At 43.4% G+C, this 21,650-nt stretch overlaps 1 protein-coding gene across 1 annotated transcript in view; it reads right to left on the reverse strand.

Annotated features, from left to right (window-relative positions):
* The window catches only part of PFDN1 (prefoldin subunit 1), a 44,357-nt gene extending 25,110 nt beyond the window's left edge, over window positions 1–19,247 (reverse strand). Inside the window, exons 1-2 of the mRNA XM_066625456.1 lie at window positions 19,140–19,247; window positions 10,510–10,676 (exon numbers count right to left, since the gene is read on the reverse strand). Coding sequence (XP_066481553.1) covers window positions 10,510–10,676; window positions 19,140–19,172 — 200 coding nt within the window. The 5' untranslated portion in view covers window positions 19,173–19,247. The remainder of the gene's footprint in view (window positions 1–10,509; window positions 10,677–19,139) is intronic.
* Between the last annotated feature and the right edge of the window lie 2,403 nt (window positions 19,248–21,650).

A 21,650-nucleotide genomic window follows, 5' to 3' on the forward strand; every position in this document is an offset into this window, starting at 1 on the left:
GAAGCAGTCATTATATTTAACATGTATACATTGTCTCAAGCAGAAATGAGCACAACACACACACACTGAGGTTTAAGAATATGCCTTGAACATTTGCTCCCCAAAGTGGTATTTTTAGTTCAGAGAAAAATAAAACCCCTGTCATGAAGACATGCAGAGTTTTGAATTCTTCACACTGTGAAATGGACAAGGCTTCCCAGTCAGAGTTTCTGGACTTTCATGGAATACAGTTCCTTGAGCTCATAAAAGAGCTCATATTTTTCACATGGGAAAAGAGTGAAATGAACAAACATTGTTTTGAAGATATGATGCTGTAACGAAAGGTTGGAAAAAAAAAAAAGAAAAACCCCAAAACATAGAAATCCTTGAATGCCTTCTCACGTGTGAAGCTGGCAAGGTTTAGAAATATGTCCCTGAGGTAGTAAGAGGATATTTTTGTAGAAAGCTGCTTTGAGGAGAATGCAAAAATATGTCACAACACACTGACACATATAACTAAAATAGCAACAGAGCTGAAATAAGAAATCGGGATGAGTACACAACAGAAACATCCACTATGCCTGTGGACATCTCATTTGCCAGACTGTGCATTCTTCATGTCAAATAATGTTCTATTTAACTATAAATTACAAATAAGTGGGTGACATCACTGAACACCACAGAAACATTGCTATGGACACACTTTTTCAAGAAGTCAAAAAGACAATAGTCCCCGACAGATCACCAGCACACAGATGTCGGGATTAGTGACAAGTGCCATCACATACACACCCTCATACAACTTGCCACAATCTTAGAAAGCTTTACCAATGCAATATAATCATCATCTATAACACAGGTGTTAAATGCCCTTCATACAACAAACTAAATGGCATTCATGGAGTTTACTGAGGGCCAGAATGACATCAATAAGCAGGAAACAATGTTATTAAGCTGGCAACGAGCAGAAATAAGGACCTTTTCTCATTAACTTCAAATGAAAATATTCGAATCATCTTATTTTCAAGGTATGACAGAGCCCAATCATATGGGCCACCCTTACATCAGCATGGCTTTTGCCAAGACGACACTTTGCAGCTCACCACCTGAGAAGGTAACTTGAGTAATAACTGGGCTCTCCCAGCACCTCCGAAGCTTTTCTCTTCTGCCTTTCTCACCTCTCTTGGTCTGTCTCTTCCCCCATATCGTTCCTTACCTTCTGAGGCCTCCTTCCATCTCTTCCTTTCAGTGCCTCAGCAGAAGCATCACTGCTGGGAAGGCAGTGCTAGGAGAGCCCAACTATTACATGGACTGCTCTTTCAGCAGTAACACCTCAGCAGAAGCAGTGCTGCTGAAAGGGTGGCCTGCATGAAAATTGGGCTCTCCGAGTGCCACTTTTTCAGCACTACCACTTCTGCCAATGAATCATTTTGCAGCTCAGCAGCTGAGAACAGCTGCTAGTGGTACTGGGAGAGCCCAGTTATGATGGATATCAATAAAGAGCTTCTGTTGGCCATAGAGATCAGACACCCAGGACTCTAATGCATCAGTATTGTGCGCCATATCAAACAAAACCAAGACTCTGTTCATTTAAACCATAGAATTATGAGCAAACACAGATGAGTTACCTACAACAGGTGTGAGACATCTAAAAAATTCAGAACATTTGATTTCCTTTTGGGGAATTATTATTTATTACATTTTAATGTAATAGGTCAGCAACCATGTGTGTTATGCCTGGATAAGGTAGACAGAGAGACAGTGATTGGGCCAAAATCACCCAGGGAGTTTTGTAGGGGATTTGAATGCCGGTCTCCCTGATCAAGGTCCAACACCCTAGCCACTAAAGCATACTAGCTTCCAATATACAAAATAAATTTTGAAAAAATTATAGGGAAAGCCAGCACTTCCTAGACCAGGAAATACACAATATGCACGCTGTATGAATTTGTTTTGTGTGTCCCCCTTCCTTTTCTTTTTCTTCCTTCCCTATTTTTCCTTTAACTGTACAGGGATAAATTCAAATTAGCAAGGGGAGGGAACCAGCAGATTGTTACTAAAATGAACAGAGATTAAACAACAAAAGATAAACACAACAAAGGAAAAGGACAAATGCCAACAGAACAGAAGCTATGAACTTTCTCTACAAGCGGAGTGTTACTATGGTACTGTGTCTCTACATGTAAGTCTTACCTTTTCGCACAATAAATGGACCATTCCTTGCATTTGTGGGCAGATATACTGCTCTGTTGTGGTTGTAATCACATATATCCACATGCCCATATCAATTGCTGAATACTCAGGCACTTGCAGAATCAGATTAAAAAAATAAACGCAGGTGAGGTGAGAATGAAACCTGCATTTGGCAAAAATCCCACATATCATCACTAGATAAAGGATTGCCAAACAAAACTGTCGATTTCACTTTCTGCCACTTTCTTTTTCCACTTTCACTTTTGAGCACAAATTGCATCAGGACCCCAGTATTTGCTGAGGGCTACAAAATCCACTATATCCATATATCTAGAAACACAATGTTTGCTGGTGCAGAATTTAAAGAGTACAATGCAGCAAAGACTCTCTCAAGTAGCCTAGCATGACTTTGTCTTCACATACTGATCAAAGGGGAATACAGGTGTCCCCTTCATAACTGACTCCAGATCTGCAGATATCTGCTGATCCCCTCAACCCTCAGAAGGCCCTCAAAAGGCCTTAGAAATGCACTTCCAGTTTTCATGAAGGCCCCCCAGAAGGCCTTAAATGATGCACTTCCAGTTTTCTGAGAGTTGGGGAGATAACACACAGGCTCTTGGGGCCTCAGACCACCTCCCAGATGTGTCTGGGAGGTATAGGTCCGCCCTCCTGGTGTGGGTTGGGACTAGCTGATTTGTCTGATGTTGGGTCAAATTCATGGGTCCCGAATCAGCAGATAAGGAGGTGGAAACTGTAAATGCAATTCATTACAGTAGAATGGGACTTTTACAGAATACAACCCAAACAGAGAGAAGCACTATACAACTGCCTAACTGGAAGTGAGTAAAATTGCATAGGATTGAGATGCAAGTCCAAACCTTACAAGAATTTTGGAAGTCAGACAACAGACCATAGGTTCAATCCAGAGCTACTGTTATGGATCAACGTTATATCCCTTGGCCGCCCTGTGAATTATTTTGTCCAATTTATTAATCCGAGCAAAAGAAGGGCTTTCATGTTAGCAAGATTGAACATATTTCCATCTGCAATACACCAAGGGAGATTTTCTAAGATCCCTTGTTCAAATAGATCATGTCTGTTTTGTTCAGTTGAACCAGATACTTTGGATCATATTCTTCTTCGGTGTACTGCCCATCATAATCTCGGGTCCCATCTACTTGGCCCTTTTCTCTCTTCTCTTCCTGCTTCTCTTATTGATCCTTTCCCAATCCTTCTTAGTGATTATTCCCCTTCCATCACCATTTTGGAGGCGGAATTTCTGTTGGCAGTTTCTATAGCAAAGGCCAGAAGTTGATAGCTGATAAAGTTGTATCTCTTTGCCTTGTTATATTTGTTATTGTCATTGGACTTTTTGTATGCCAATAAAGGTTTACCAAAGTAAGTAAGATCAACGTTATACTACTGTATTATTTTTCCTTAATGTCTGCCTATGTCATCACCTCATTCAGATAGATGTTGCTACCAGGTACCACAAGCACCAGCTTGATATGCCAGCATATATGGATACCAGTCTGGGTTGATTAACTGTTTCAACCAGAACTCATACACATAAAATGAACACTAGGACACTGCCTTTCTGAGCCAAAGGTAAAGTTCCTGAAGAACTCTGGTGAAGCCTAAAACACCTCTGAATGTGCTGCTCCAGGAAGGAAGAAGATAATCCAGTTTATGATGTGACCTTCTGACTCCACAGAATGTAATATAACTTTTCCTATGTACCTCCTGTCTGCATTGTCCCCTTTGTTTTCCCATATCACCTCCTGCTTGTATTCGCATCTCCTCCCCACCACTGAATTTTTTCCTGTAATGCTGTAAAACATTTGCATTTTATTGGTTTAAATATCACATATATTGGAACCCATATCACCGATATGAGTCTTCTTCACAATAATACTATGGACATAGAGAGACAATGTCTAAATAATAATACATGCAACATGCAGATTTTCTAGGTCACCCAACACCTCTGCTGTAGGGAGCTCAACAGGGTGAATACTACTCCACTGCACCCACAACAGTTATTTTAGGTATCATACAAGGAAAGCCAGCAACACACAGAAGGAGGAGGATGAATTGGTGCACACTGTAAGTAACCAGTATCTGTGGCTCAGAAGATAGTCCAGGCTCCTGGCACCTTGCCAGCACATTTTACTTCTGTTAGTTCATATTCTTTTGAAAGGCTTGTTATGTATTCTGATACACTCACACACACCAATGTCTAGTTTTGCTGCTTAAGCTATTTGTGAACTGACATCAACGTAGTAATTTGAGAACCATGATGTAAATTCAAAATGCATAATGCCCTGTCTGGGTACTTGTAGATGTTTCCTTTTACACCACTTGAACATGCAAATAATTAACAGAACTCGTCAGAGTTTAGGAAATACATCTAGTTCATCCAATGTAAGAGCACACAGTGATTTGAGATGCCAAAAATACAATGAAAATGTCCTGGTTTTAACTGTTCAGTTTAAGGGAGCTGATCCTATGCTCTGCAATGCTGTGTTTGGCAGATCTCATAACTGGTGCTAGAATTCCAGTGGTGGTACAAGAGACTACTCATGTTTTGCTCAGGCATTGGAACCCATCCTCACTGCATGCACCCTTGCAGGAGCAGTCACTGAGGTGCTGCACCAGAGCTCCAGAAAAGTCACAATTTTGCAATGCCACAATAGGGGATCGTGGATTGCGCCTAAATGCTACCCACACAAGCCAAGAAAATGACATTTAAACACATTTATAGTTCACTGACAGGCAACAAGTGGGTGTGGAAAATCCAAAGTCATATTATTCCAAGACGGAAGACCCCTCCCCCACATTTTCATCAAACACCACAGTAGTTTTTCCTTTCTATTCAGACGCCATTAGTTATCAATCTGCAAGATCTCAACATTTCCAAAAAAAAAACACGGAAGATACTTTATTATCAGAGATACCAAAATAGCATTCAGAAGAATGTCAGAAGTATGTGGTTAGTCAGTTTAACAAAAAAAAAACAAAAAACACTTCCTTCTAAAGATTTTTAGCATGATTATTTAGCAACAATATAAACCGAGCATCTAATAATCTAGCAAAATACAGCATGTCCAAGATAGTCCCAGATGCCCACCTCCAGCTCCACTCTCATCTACCAGTTTTCCCATGCCTCTCCTCTCCACTGCCCAGCATGACATGCCATCAACCCTAGCTTCCTCTCTTCTAGGATGAAGAAACCACTGACTCTTAGAAACAGCACCTCAGATGCAGCCTGTGTAAAGCTGTTTCATGATCTATTACTGTAACAAGAGCAATCTGGCACCAAGGTACCAAGTTACAACTACAAACTGCATGGCCTGTTGAAAACACTAGCCTGCTTTCAGTGAAGGTAGGCAACACAAGCAACATTTTCATTCTTTTTTTTTACAGTAAGGAAAATATTTAAAGTAATTCTATCAAGTTCTCTGGAGTCACTGTGTTGTCATTCTGTTTTCAGCACAATTTTTTTTCCAAGTATGAAATTAAATCACTTCTAATTTGTGGTTCACTGCAATAATTAGTAGAATTGATACAGCACTTACACCACCTGTAAAAGACAAGTTGCAGTTTTCTATTTTTCAGGACCTTTTAACACAAGATATTTTCAACTACTGATGGCTAACTGTCAGTGAGAGCCCCTGCATGTTATGTCTTGTTTTCGAAGTCCCTCTCTTGCTCTTTGCATATCTGGGGTCAGACCTGCATGAAGGTCCTAGCAGTTTTATGCTTGCCTCTGGGTGGAAAGCAAAATCAAAGACCTACTGACCTGTGCCCCTAGAAATGTTGGACTCTGACCTGTTAGTTCACTGCCACTATGGTTTTGGATCACTATTCAAAAGACAGCTCATGCTCCTTGAAAAAAGAAACAGCTCTGATAAAAGATAAAAGATAATGTGATGCTTCCTCTCAGAGGATCTGTAGTTCTCATCCAGAGAACCCATCAAATCCACACAAAGTCCTCCTAACCTTAGAACTTATATGTGATAGGCCACAGCCTGACTAAACCCCTCCATAAAACTCTGCAGTAGTGTCTCTGAGGAAGATAAGGCAAAGATAAGGCCTCCATGCAACTCATTTCTTAGGATATGCAGAAGCCAGCAATACATGTTCCCTCCAGACAACTAAAAAACAGCATACAGAAGAAGCAGTGGAGAGAGAGAGGAATCTATGGTTAGCACAGTAACCCATCATCTCTAATGGCACATTAATTGGTCCCTGGGCATGGACCTGTCCCCACCTGGCCAGTGTTTCATTAAGTCTGGAAGCCAGGAGTGCCTAAGCCAAGGGACGCTGGGAGGAAATAGGAATCCTTGCCTCCATTACAAATGACCTTTTCCCCCTAATTGAGCTCTCCTCCACTTGCAATTCAATTAGGCATAGGGCAGTGCTTCACAAGCTTACTTGGCCTGTGATGCTCTTGCTGAGCTCCAGTCCAAACCTCAAAGTAAATGGCAATGATGAAGCAACACGACAACACCACTGACACTTACTTATGGATCACACCAAAAAAGCCCTCAAAATAAACAGGTGCAGGGAGGTGGGGCAGGCCCTTCTGTGGCTCCGCAGAGATCCCAGCCCACCGTTCAGAACCTCCACACAGCATTCCAGCATCTCACATTGTGCTCCAACTGCTGAGCAGCTCAGCCAGTGCATGGCCCGCAATACCCCAGGACGCATACTTTGGGAACCCCTAGCTTAGGGGATTCTCCAACTGACTTACAGAAAACTTACAGATTTTGCACTAGGTTTTCTCTTCATCTTGGCATCTTGGACTTTCTACCTTTTTGGCCAAGTATTCCTGATAACTCAGCTTTTGCCTCAAATCTCTGACCACATTGTACAGAACCTCATCAACAAGCTCCAGCTCAGAAGATGTGGAGAGGCATACCTGGCATACTTTCCATGCATTCAGCAAACATGCAGAGCATTTCTTTAAACCTTCCTTGTTTTTGGCTTTTTTCTTCTTTATTAAGCTTAATATATTCAACCTAAGTTGAATATATTCAACCCAAGAGCCTTGAGATTTTCTTCCACACTCCTTTAGGTACAATTTCCTTTAATCAACACTTCAAGTCATCTTAGAATTTACCTAAAACATACAAAGGAATCAAGACCCTTTCCTCTTCGAAATTATTGGGGTATCAGTTAAGAAAACTGTACAATGGAAAGCAAGCTCAGGGACCAATCCCATCCAACTTTCCAGCAGCCAAACTGCAGCCGCAGTGCAGCACCATGGTAAGGGAACAAATGTCCCCATATCTTGAGGAGGCCTCTCTGACTGCACCCCCATCGCAGGATACAGTGCATGCCCCACTGCCAAGGCTGCACCAGCACTGGAAAACTGCATAGGATTGGGTTCTCAGTCTACTATGATCAGTGAACTGATGGATCTCTTGGTAGAAAACTTACATTATTGTGAGCTGAGCTGCAGTCATTTGTGTCCCCACACTTAGCAGGCTCTGCGGGTTCCTCCACTCCCACTTCAGGATTTCTCTACCCCCTCTCTTGATCATTTGAGAGGTTGTTTTGTACACCAAGGGGAGGGGGGTTATTGGGAAGAGCCAGGCTGGATTTATGCGCAGAGTCAGGGTCAGAATCTCTCTGCTGAGTGAGCGCTTCTCCATGGACCACCAGAGAGGGTGAGGAATGGACCACGCACAGCTGCAGCCAGCAACAAAAGCAGCATCTCACAAATCTTATAAATCTCTAATAAATCTTCTCTAATTATTGCAAATTTAATTTTTTAATTGAGGTTTGTCCACAACAATTCCAATTTTTGCATCAGTAGTCTGCAGGCTCCTTAAAGTTGAGAAAGACTGCTCTAAAAGATCTTCAGTGAATGACAAAGTCTTCACCTGGAGCTAGAGAGATATCAGTGTCAGCACCAGGCAAGCTTCCAGTGGGACAGCATTCTAGGATTAGGATACTAGAACTGAAGTGGCCCTACTGCATGCCACCACCGACCTCACTCCTGAATATGGTTACAGCTCTGAGGTAGAAACCAGGTAAATTCATGTCAAAGCAGGTAGTTCTTTAATTCATAAGCTACCTTCCATATTTTGTACCAATCACAGTTTCCATACTTAATTTGAACTGCCCTAAGACATTAAGGAACAAGGTAGCAGGAACAGTCAGGAGTATTGCAGATGGAAGCCAAGACTGGGAACCCAATAAAGTAGCAGTTCCCAAACTTCTATGAGGAAGTTGGGAACCACATAAATTGTTGCAGGGGAGGGACAAAGGCAGTGATGCAATTGCTGGATCGTGCTGCTGCTGGGGACAAAAGGGGATGTTTTGAATTTACACTACTGGCAGTGCTGCCCTCCTGGAGGTGTGGGAGACTGCAGATGCCTCCACAGGGCTTCCCAAGCCTCCCAATACTTAAAAATAGCTATCACACCTCACTTCCAGTTTCTCAATTGTAAACTAAGATTGCGATTGCTATTTTTAAGCATTCTGAGGCTCAAGGAGTCCTGCAGAGGCGTCTGTGGGCTCACCACACCACCACCACCACGCCCAGAGGCCAGCGCTGCCAGGGTAAGTTCAAAACATCCCCTTTTGTCCCTGGAAATGGCACAATCATGAAAATCGCATTGTTGCCTACTCTCCTCCTCACCTCTTAAGGGGACAGAGACAGGGCTTTCCTTGGCTGGTGAGTTGTGACCCACCAGTTTGGGAACCACTGCAAGAAAGCATACAAGAAAGCATTATGAACATAAGAAACTGTCCAAAGGGGAACCAGGAATGAAGTCACCAGGACACAGTTTATACCAAACACCCAGAGCAATCCCTGTGGAGAAGGAGGAGGATGCGTATAAGCTATATGGGGATTACCACCTTCAACACCAAATGACTCCATCTTAGAGCACAATCCTAACCTGGTTGGAACTGGTATGTCAACTAACCTGCACTGGTACAGGCTGGGGTGCAACTCGGAATAAGGAGATTTCCTTCCCCTTACCCAAGCAATGCCCCAGGCAGCCCTATGGGGTTTATTTGGATCTGTGCCTGCGATTTTGTGGGCACAAATCCTAACAGCTCAAGCAATGCTGCTCGGATCAGGATTGGGGGTTGGGATCCAGCCTGTGCCACGGCGACCAGTTGAACCCTCTCCCAGACCTGATCCACCCTCTGAGTAGCCCTCCCCCACCCAGAAACACCCCCTCCCGGCCTCCATTCCTCCTGCTGCCCTCTCTGCTGCCAGCACAAACCTACCTCTTCTAGGGATGAGGCCAGCTCCGTGAGACCAATGCATATTCGTGCACTAGCCTATCCTACACCAGAGTTAACATGAAAGTGTTTTATGGCACATTCATGATGGCTGGGAGCTGGCACAAGGGACTTGTGCTAGCTCCTAGGGAGGTTAGGATTGCACTACCCAAATGTTCGTTATTGTTTGGCTACAGCGGATTTCAACACAGGGATTTGGATTGTGAAATTGTAGCCAATTCCATAAATAAATACCCACATACTGCAGAATTCCAACTGAAGAATTTGAACATTTCAATTTTTGAAAAGCAATACAAACAGTTAGATTGAACAAATATAATTTTTCACTAAGCTGCATCTGGTTATAATATTCCTAAGGAACAGAAGCTTCAATCACATAACTTGCAATTTTGGGGCCACATCAAGACACCCTGATGATAGGGCATTAGTAAAATTAAACATTCCAAATTCATCTTTGAGGACAAGGGACTGAATCATAGCTAGCAGCAGCAAACATCCTTCAGGAAAAAAAACTAAGGAATGGAACAACTAGTCTAACAAGAATATACGAGACAACACCACAATGGGAAAAAACCTAGCAGGATCTGGATGCAAATGATTAGTGTTAAAGAAAAACAATCTTCCCCATCCACAACGTAACACAAACTGGGAGTGGCATGGGTGAAGTTTGATAAAACTATGGCTGAAGCTAAATTAAGATAGGATGCAACTATGGTCAATGTGATCAGAGAATCAAACTAGTAAATGTTTCCACTCAGTTCTTGTTCAAGGTCTATTGCGACTCAAATTGTTCTGGTTCCATTCTAATTAAATCCGGGTACTGGTAGGTTAACTTTTAAACATTCCCTAAACTGGGTCAGATGTAAAGAAAGCAGATTATAATACTGATTTGCAAAAGTGGTTGGAACACATTAAAGTTGCTCACAGTTTTCACTCAGTTAATAGGGCCAAGTACCTTTGAAGAGGAATCAGAGTGTCATAACACATTAAGAATCTTCTTAGGACTTCAGAATTCACTGGTAATGTACATTCAATATTGCAATGAACTCATAAACAAAAATATTTACTTACATTCTTCCTACGCCTTCGTACATTCGTGTCTCATCAGCCAAAGTCAGAATTTCTGTATCTGTAAGATGTGCATGTTTTTTGGTCCTGTTCAGCTGATCTATTTGTATATCTGCCAGTTTCACTTTTTGCTGTGTGTCAATGACCTTGGCTTGAAGTTCAGTAAATGCCTGATAGAGAAAGCAACAGCAGAAATGCAGCTACTGTAAGTAATATCACCATGGTGTTGAACTGCATTTACGCAGCATCAGACGCAAAGAGTTTAAGTTCATTTGTAGTACATATTTTTTAGCCTTGTTGAAGCAGAGGTCTCTATAACCCCCCATCTTTAAAGGTCTCAGAATAGGTTTAACAGATTTCAGAAAATCTAAAGGGACTAACCACTCACCATCCCAATTAAGGGGCCAATCCTATCCAACTTTCCACCACTGATGCAGCTTTACCAATGGGATGTGTGCTGCATCCTGTGGGGGGTGGGGAGATGACAGTCATGGAGGCCTCCTCTAAGTAAGGTAATGTTTGTTCCCTTATCTTGGGACTGCATTGCAGCTGTATCAATGCTGAAAAGTTGGAGATTCCCACATATGGCCCTTAATTCCAGAACAGGGTTAACAGAACATGAATTATCCCACCATTTTAAAAAATGAAGCTAATTCTTAGCCTTCACCGTGCTTAAAACAACCTGACTCTCCATCCTGCCATGTTAACATGCTAGGTTATTTTTCCAGAAGTGGAAGTTCCTGGGCATGTTTATTAGTTCTCAAAAGCCAACACGGTAGCAATTCCAATTACAGAAGTTTATGGAAAAACAAATCATTCCCAAAAAGTACTTTTCTGAAAGCCGCCTTAATTTGTTTTCAGTTTTTTTTCTTAAATTTTATTGTTTTACATAAACAGAACAAAAACAAAAAAAGAGAATAGAACATCAATACGTGTTTATGAATTGCTTAAAAAGGGGGGGATATTTATACATATACATGACCAGAGTATCTACATATCAACACTTCATGCAGCTTATGTTATGTCAAGGAATGGCCTCCAGATATCCTCAAATAAATCCATACACAGTTAACACCAATAGGCCATTCACTCGAATACTGATAAATGTAAAATATCGTTCATCCATTGGGCATACGGGCATCTCTCCTTCCAATGAAGTAATATAAGTCTTTTAGCTACCGTGAGGGCACAGAGACTCCATTTCAATTGTCCAGGTGTGAGTCTCCAGATGATGGGTAGATAATTAAGAATTACATACATATCTGTAAAAATTAAAGGTTGCTGTAGCACTATCTTTATAATATTATTTCAGCCCAAAAGCTTACAATAACAGGACATGACCACAACATATGCGTAAGTGTAGCATTCAAACTCAAACATCTCCAACATCTAGGTACCTTACTAAGTCCTTTAAGAAGTAGCCTCTATTTCATGGGTGGTGTTAGAAATGTCTGTGTTGGCTCCATTGTGTAAATGGGTAGCACTGGGGTCTAAACATGTTAATAACCGACAAGTACCTGTGACAGTAATCTCAGCTAGGTATATTTGGAATATGATGGCATGGAAGTTTGAATTTGATCCCTATTCCCACTGCAGATTAACGTTATGGATGAATCCAATTTTAGAGATTAATAGGGAATCTTTTTTATGGAGGAGCTGGACTGATAGGGCAATTTTTACATTAGATCAACTTATTGATCAGGATCAGGAATTTTTTTCATTTGATAGACTTAGTGAACAGTATCACCTTCCAAAGTCTGCTAGCCCGCAATATTTACAGTTGCAACACTTATACAGTTGCAACATTAAATTTAGTCCCTCTGCATTATCTGCTTCACAAACTCCCCCACTTCTATTGGCAGTCTGTTGATATGAAGAAGCCAGTAATATCTGTTTATAAATATCTGTTGTCGTGTACTAAGTTTGATACACAATTAAATGGAACCCTGAATTGGAATGTCCTATCCTGGGTGAGCAATGGGCTGTGGCACTTAAGAATATACAGGTAATATCTAGAGATCTTAAATTACGCCTAATACAGCAAAAAATACTCTTTAGAATATATTGGACACCAATTTGTTTTCAGTTTTGGATCAGCTACCTTTGTTCAGAAGAAGCACTCCACCAGGCCATTCACAGAAATACTGCCAGGTCAAGAATGATACACATAAGTGAAGAAACAATAATTTCAGTTGATAGGTAAGGGACAGAGGAATGTACTTGCACCTGCTTCCTCCACTCACAGAAAGTAACAAGCACAAAACACACAACTTGCCCTATTTCCTTCCTTACAATACAAATACATATGAATCCTGCTGTTCTTCCTTCTCTCCCCACTTTTCCATTACTACCAGGTTTGCCTCATAGTCACCAACAGGAGCAGCAGGTGAGCTATATAAGGAGGTCAGTACTAGCAAGTTCTCCAAGTTGAGCAGTGGGCAAATGATATGGAGATAGGTTCTGCACATTCAGTCAAACAGAATCTCCCACACATCATCACCTGATGCCTTGACACGGGGAGACAAATGGTTGGACCCCCTACTATTTTTCAGCTTGCCAGTCCCTTGTGTTTCTGTCATTGGTAGCCACATAAAGATTGGCCAACTTTCAAAATGCTGTGGTTTAGTGGTTCCCAAACTGTGCACCATGTGCCTTAGGGTACTGTGGTGTACTCACAGGGGCACCACATGATGTCCCAGGTTGCCCATCCTACCGGTTCTCCTGGGTGCCACCATCTTGGATCTCATGAGATTTGGGTGCTGCTATCATGGATCTTATGAGATCCAAGATGGTGGTGCCCAGCTAAGTTCCCAATCCTATCCAGTTTTTCAGTGCCAGTGCAGCTGTTCCAATGGGGCGTGCACTGCATCTTGTGGTGGGGCAGCAGTCACAGAGTCCTCCTTAAAGTATGTGAACATTTGTTCCCTTACCTTGGGGCTGCAGTGTGGCTACACCAGAGCTGGAAAATTGGATAGGATTGGGCCCTAAGCTGGGAAGAAGAAACTGAGGAAGCACCACGACCCTGGTAAGTAGTTTGTTATAAACCACTGCTGTAATTTATTATGAATATTTCTCAAAAGAGCTCAGAATTGTGTAAAGAATTCTATTTGGGAGCAATTCTCCCAAATGATGCCAAATGGCATCATTTCTCTTCCAACTACCCATGTACTATTTATTTTTCACACCACCCTTGCTCCAAGGAACTCAGAGTGGTGTACATGGTTCCTTCCCTCCTTTTGTCCTCACAACAACCCTATGAGGTAGGTGAGCCTCACAGATAGTGACTGGCCCAGAGTTACCCAGGAAGCTTTGTGGCTGAGCGAAGATTCAAACCTGGATCTTACAGGTCAAACTCCAGCTCCAGAGCCACTATACCATCCAGGCTCACATTCTAGCTATTCTAATGGTATTTCATTAGGTCCATGAGGCCCCAGAAGGTCAGCAGCACCCTTTGTTTTATGCCAACAGGTTACTCATGAACAGTCATTAATTCAAAGATTACACTGAAAGTAAAAATAATTCTCCAAGAACGACACAACTAATGTCTGCTATTACCCCTCCCTAGGTTTTGGCGCCTCACAAGTCAAACAGCTGGTCTGACTCATTCACTGATGTTTGCTCAACCAGCCAAGGGTTCTCCGGGTCACCTCCCTCCATTCATTCATCCTACAAGCAGAGAAAGTTTGCTCTACACAGCAACGGTAGGTAGGGAGGAAGCTTAACATCATTAATTGTTGTGGCGGGTAACTACTTCCAGAGATTTTAATCATTAACTTAAATGAGCTAATAATGCAGGTTCTCTGGCAGTTCAGAGCCCAACACCCACTTAGCATTAAATACATGCTTATAACAAACGCTGCAGTAAAAGGTAGCAGCAGCAGCAATAGCAAGGTAGTTTCAGAGAAGAAACTTTACATCCTCCTGAATGTTTGTGATAAATGCAAAGAGATACAGGTGATGACACTCACCTGCATCCTTTTAGGAAATACATGTACTTGGCTGCAAAATTCAGCATTATCAAACTGCAAAAACATAACAGAACTGCATCCAAGCCTTTTGAGGATATTCCTGGATCCAAACAAGTAGATAAACCTCAACAGTACAACTCAATGTTACTTATATGACAGATTAATTCAGACAACAGCTGACAACAGCTACAAAATATAGAATCAGATTAAGGTTGCAATTCTATGTTTACAGGCTAGAGCTGCTGTTTTCAGACTCTCCAGGAGTTTGAAACCCGCAGTAAGTTCTTGCAAGACAGGGGAGGGAGGTAGCGGGGTGGGGGAAGGGACCAATATAAGAACTGCAGAATAGCTTTATGATTCCAAATTCAGTGGCATACTGCTAGCTAGCTAGTCATATAAACCTTTATAGGTTTCTGTGGACCACAACACCAGACTCTCAGCAGATTCAAACAACATGGTCTAGTAGTCAAACTTCTCTGTCACTGACATCACAGGAGACATCATAGAAGTCCTCTCTCCATTTTCAAACATTCAGCTGCAACCTTTTCTTTGAAGTCAACCTTTTCTTTTTGTTAGCCAGTTCTTGCAGGATCAGAAAACATTATGAGTTCAGCTAATGCACTTATCTTGCATGGGACTAAACCAGGTCAGAGAGAACATGCACATCTTTTTCCCTGCAAAACAGGCCTAAGGGGGTGGGGGCAAAAGCCCTAAGTGCCATGCTTGTGAGCCTTGTGGGAGCAACACTAGCACAGCTGCCACACCACCACCTGCCCTCCACAGGTAGGTGAAGCCTCATGCAGCTTTCAGGACCACTCCGAAAGCCTTCTGAGGCCTGCAGAACACTCTTAAGCAGTACTTCCGGAAAACCAGAAGTACTGTTTAAGAGTGCTGTGGAAACCTCAGAAGGCTTTTGGAGCAGTACTAAACACCATGCAATGCTCCATGCGGCGAGATAAGAATCCGGGGGCGGTATTGCAGTCCTGCACCCTGGGGCAGCACATGGGCCAGGAATGTAACTGCTGTGAAAAGTATGTTTCTCTGGCAACTGCTGATGTAGTGTTAATTATTCTATGTGGTATACTCTATGTGGTACACATGAGTGAATTACTGAGGTATAGACAGAGAAGTACTGTTTGAAAAGTTTCCTTGTGTTTTACAGCATGTCTGCTATGCAGAATAGTCATCTGGGTAATGGACAATTTTTAAAAAGTGAGCCTAGTTATCGCTAACTCAGACTAGATCTATATAATTCTGAAAGGAAGCATTTCACTAGTTTAAAAATCTAAATCAAGATAATTATTTTGAAACAAATATGCTTACTTCCAAGGAAGCATGCATAGCACTGCAGCATAACTGCTACTTCTTATTCTAAAGATGTTCCATTTCTTTCCGCTAAAAGAAAATGAAGCTATGAAGAGCTCAAAAAGTAGTTCTTTTAGCATGAGTAACAACATAGCAAGGCAAATGAGGTTCACTGTAAGTCACTGCAAAGCAATGCATACTGGAGCAAAAAATCCTAGTTTCACATATACACTGATTGGGTCTGGACAGGCAGAAATGAACCAGCAAACAGATTTTAGGACTGTGGTGGAACGTTCAATGAAAATATCAACTCCGCATTCACCAGCTGTAAAAAAAGATCCACAAAAATGACATGCTAGGAATGATTAAAAAAGAAATTTACGCTAAATCTGCATCACAACTGCAGCCACATTTTGTATACTATGTAGGAACCTGGCTGTCCCATCTCAAAAAGAACATCACAGAACTGGAACTGATGCATAAACACCAACCAAAATGATCAGGAGTCTGGAACACCTTCTATAAAAGAACTAAAATATTTTGGGTTTTTTAATTCAAATATTACAGCCAGGAAGCACATTGTGGGAAAAGATGGTGTAAAAAATACCTCACTAATCAGGAGAACTTTTCTTCTCTCATTATACTAGAATTCAGCATCACCCAATTAAACTGATGGGCAGTAAATTCAGAAAAGAGAAAATTAAGAAAAAACAAATACAGTACTTTACTCCAAGATGGGGCCAATAGCTTAGAAGTTTTTAAGGAACCAACTGTATCCAACTTTCCAGTGTCAGTGTTGCTACAATGCAGACCCAAGATAAAAGAACAAATGTTCCATTACCTTGAAGAGGACACCATGACTGCCTCCCCTATGCAGGATGCAGTGCACACTCTGGGCCCAAACCTATCCAACTTTTCAGCTGCGGTGTAGCCATGATGTGGCCCCATGGTATGGAAACACATGTTGCCACACCATGAGGAGGCCCCAGGGACTGCCCCTCCACCACAGGATGCAGTGCACACCCCACTGGCACAATAGCACCAGCACTGGAAAACTGGATAGGACTGGGCCCTCTGTTGGCATGGCTGTGTCAGTGCTGGTAAGTTGGATAGGACTGGGCCTTAAAAAGCTAATGTTCAGAGCCAGCTGCTGGGGAAGCAACAGGAGTGAGTGAGTATCTGGAACTCCTTGACACAGGATGTGATGGAATCTGGCCTAGATGCTTTTAAAAATGGGCTGAACAAATTTCTGGAGGAAAAGTCCATCATAGGTTACAGGCCATGATGTGTATGTGCACCAAACTTTTCCGAGTGGTAAAGACCAGAAGTGATTGTGAGGAGCTCCAGAAGGATCTCTCCAGACTGGCAGAATGGGCAGCAAAATGGCAGATGCGCTTCAATGTCAGTAAGTGTAAAGTCATGCACATTGGGGCAAAAAATCAAAACTTTAGATATAGGCTGATGGGTTCTGAGCTGTCTGTGACAGATCAGGAGAGAGATCTTGGGGTGGTGGTGGACAGGTCGATGAAAGTGTCGACCCAATGTGCGGCGGCAGTGAAGAAGGCCAATTCTATGCTTGGGATCATTAGGAAGGGTATTGAGAACAAAACGGCTAATATTATAATGCCGTTGTACAAATCGATGGTAAGGCCACACCTGGAGTATTGTGTCCAGTTCTGGTCGCCGCATCTCAAAAAAGACATAGTGGAAATGGAAAAGGTGCAAAAGAGAGCGACTAAGCTGATTACGGGGCTGGGGCACCTTCCTTATGAGGAAAGGCTACGGCGTTTGGGCCTCTTCAGCCTAGAAAAGAGACGCTTGAGGGGGGACATGATTGAGACATATAAAATTATGCAGGGGATGGACAGAGTGGATAGGGAGATGCTCTTTACACTCTCACATAATACCAGAACCAGGGGACATCCACTAAAATTGAGTGTTGGGCGGGTTAGGACAGACAAAAGAAAATATTTCTTTACTCAGCGCGTGGTCAGTCTGTGGAACTCCTTGCCACAGGATGTGGTGCTGGCGTCTAGCCTAGACGCCTTTAAAAGGGGATTGGACGAGTTTCTGGAGGAAAAATCCATTATGGGGTACAAGCCATGATGTGTATGCGCAACCTCCTGATTTTAGGAATGGGTTAAGTCAGAATGCCAGATGTAGGGGAGAGCACCAGGACGAGGTCTCTTGTTATCTGGTGTGCTCCCTGGGGCATTTGGTGGGCCGCTGTGAGATACAGGAAGCTGGACTAGATGGGCCTATGGCCTGATCCAGTGGGGCTGTTCTTATGTTCTTATGTTCTTATGTGCAACTCCTGGTTTTGAAAGTAGGCTACCACAGAATGCCAGATGCAAGGGAGGGCACCAGGTGCAAGTCTCTTGTTGTCTTGGGTGCTCCCTGAGGCATCTGGTGGGCCACTGTGAGATACAGGAGGTTGGACTAGATGGGCCTTTGGTCTGATCCAGTAGGGCTCTTCTTATGAGGACTACTGACTTTGAGCCTTGCTTGTGGCCTTCCTACAGACATCTAGTTGTCCACAGTGAGAAAGTGAAAGAAAGAGTCTTATAGCATCTTAAAGACTAAATAGCTTATTTCAGAACAAGCTTGGGAAGTAGGATCCAGGGCTATACTGACCTGTTGAGTCTGATTCTGCCTGACTCTTTTAACATTCTAATTTACATTCTCTTTTTACATTCATGATGTGTATATGCAACCTCCTGATTTTAGAAATGGGCTATGTCAGATGCAAGGGAGGGCACCAGGATGCAGGTCTCTTGTTGTCTGGTGTGCTCCCTGGGGCATTTGGTGGGCCGCTGTGAGATACAGGAAGCTGGACTAGGTGGGCCTATGGCCTGATCCAGCGGGGCTCTTCTTATGTTCTTATGTAACTATGTCTCCCTTTAGGTAACTAACAGCCCAATCCTATGCACATCTACTCAGAAGTAAGTCCCATTAGATTCAATAAGGCTCACTCCCAGGAAAGTGTGGATAGGATTGCGCTGCAAGTGGAGATTCTCAACAGCATGAGTGGCAATTGGGAATGAGCCTGTGGAACTCCTTGCCACAGGATGTGGTGGCGGCATCTGGCCGGGGCGCCTCTAGAAGGGGCTGTGGTACAGACTCTGGAGGGAGAGGCCACCACAGTGGACAGGCCACGACGGGGAGCTGCAGCCTCCTGATCAACTCAGTGCTTTCAATGCACAGCGGGCAGCACTTGGGTGCTGGGAGACATCTGGACTCTCTAAAGCCCTCAGAGCTCGGCCCCTCCGCCAGCGAGCAGACCCCGCCTGCCAGGACCCCACACGCCCTCCACGGCCCAAGCCCCGCACCTCCTTCCCTTCCCCCGTCCGAAGCCGGTACCTTTTTCAGCTCAAGGTCTACGGGGGCAGCCATTTTGCCTGCTCCGAGCAAGACTGCGCCTGCGCGCTGGGCAGCGACGCCGTTTGCGCTCTTCGTCGCTTCCCCGAGGCGCGCCTGGCTCCGTCTGCGCATGCGGAGTAAGGCGAGCGAAGTCTGCCTTCCTTGTTGCCAGGGTGATGCTGGAGAGGGATGCAGCATCCAATGGGAGACGCTGCCTTCCCTTCGCCTCCGCTTGGCTGGTGGTGAACAGATGAGGCAGCCCCTGCCTTGCTCTTTACAGGCTGGCGCCAGCAGTTCAGGGACGTGCGTTGAGTGGGGAGGCAGGTGCGGCAGAGCCTCCCCGCTGGAGTCCTTCGAAAAACGCCGCCACCGTGTGAGGCACCCAAGCACCCACAGCCCACACGCTCTGGGGAGGCAGGTGAGGCAGAGCCTCCCCGCTGGAGTCCTTCAATTGTATGACGCACCTGAGCACCTAGAACGCACACACTCTGCTCCAGCACGTGGGTTGTGAGTGCTTGCATGTCTCACAAGGCTACTTTTCAAAGGACTCCAGTGGGGAGGCTCTGCCTCACCTGCCTCCCCACCCACTGCACATCCCTGGTTCCAATAGAGTGTCATTTTAAAAGTTGATTCCAGTGCTAAAAAGTTTCGGAATTAACGCTAAGGGGCTCCATTCCCCACACCCCACCCCTTCTGTAAGTCTACAGTGAGTGCCCGAACAACATCGCTGTCCTACACACACCTGGTTTTAGGGACAAACCTTTTGACAGCAGAACAAGATGCCATGGTTTCAAAGGGGACTGTTAAGAAATTAATGTCGCTGATGGTATAGAAGCGATGTGTGGCTGGTAGGAAAGACACTGGAGAACAATGCAAACTGCAAGCTCACAAGATCGCGTCTACGCATTTTTATTCAGAAGTGAGTCCCATAATCAGGGTGACCAGACATCCTCTTTTTCCAAGACATTTCCCCTTTTTTAGCCTTGTGTCCTGGAAAAGAACTTAAATGACCTCCTTTTCCCTGTGAGTGGGCCCTGCAGGCAGCTCTGTCACTCCCGAATTGGCCTTTTCAGCCACACTAGACGCTGTTCCAGAACCACCTTTCAGAGCGCGATACCATAGTCTTTCGAGACTGAAGGTTGCCCACAACAAGGGCCCTGCAGGCAGCGTATAGCCTTCTTGTAATTAATAAATTATATTTAATAATTTGTATGTAATATTGTTTTAAATTTATTAAGTAATATAGTGTTTAAATTAACAATATGAAATCAATATATAAGTGTTTTTAGCTTTTATTTTGTCACATCCTACATTTTTCTGGAATGTCCTACATTTTGGTGTGCCTTGTCTTTTGTGGTTATGACATCTGGTCATCCTGGTCCCATTGTGTGCAATCAGTCAGCTCTGCCTCTGCACCCACTGCATGTCCCTGATTGGGACCCACCTAGGTTTACCAAACTTTTATAAAAGGAGATCAAGAAAGTAATAATTGAGACCACTGTTGTCAAAAAGCTGCATTTTCTGCATTAATATATATGATGATTCATGGGGAAAACACTGTTGGACAACAGATTTATTTGCAGCATTTCTATCCCGCCTTTCTCCCCCCATGGGACTCAAAGCATGATGACAACATCATAAAGTGTGGGTGAACGAAGTGTGACAATCCCAGATTAAACATTCCATCTGGAAGTGCCCTTAGTCTATTAAATTATGGAGCCAGTGCAATGTAGAGGAAGCAGACCGGGAAGCAGACCAGCTAATTTGGGCATGGCCAGCTCCTCTCACAAAAACAGACCAATTTCAATTTAGCATTGTTAAAGCATGTCAGCTTCTATAACCATCTATACCAGTGTTTCTCAAACTGTGGGTCGGGATCCACTAGGTGGGTCGCGAGCCAATTTCAGGTGGGTCCCCATTTATTTCAATATTTTATTTTTAATACATAACACTTGATTTGGGGAAATGTTACAGACCCGTACTCTACATGTTGTACCATTGAAATAAATGGGGAACCACCTGAAATTGGCTTGCGACCCACCTAGTGGGTCCCCATTCATTTCAATATTTTATTTTTAATATATAACACTTGATGCTGCCCTGGTATGTGACTGCATTTGGGGAAACGTTACAGACCTGTACTTTTACCAAGCTACTATGTACATTCTTTTAACTATGATAGTAAATGGTACTTACTCCTGGGTACGTGTGGGTAGGATTGCAACCTAGGATTGTTAAAAATTTTCCTGCTTGATGATGTCACTTCTGGTCATGACATCACCTCCAGTGGATCCTGACAGTCTCTCATTCTAAAAAGTGGGTCCCAGTGCAAAATGCATGAGAACCACTGATCTATACACAGAAGGCATGATTCAAGGAGGTTGTTTTTAGAGCCCGTGTCAGCCACTGAGGTCCTCAAGGGCACACTATCTCCTATGTGTCACCTAAGATTAGAGTAGGCATTCTGAAGGGTGAATCCATTACTATGGAACTCCCTCACAAGGGAGACCT

The sequence above is a fragment of the Tiliqua scincoides genome, chromosome 4, assembly GCF_035046505.1.
Source record: "Tiliqua scincoides isolate rTilSci1 chromosome 4, rTilSci1.hap2, whole genome shotgun sequence".
NCBI classification, from domain to species: Eukaryota; Metazoa; Chordata; class Lepidosauria; order Squamata; family Scincidae; genus Tiliqua; species Tiliqua scincoides.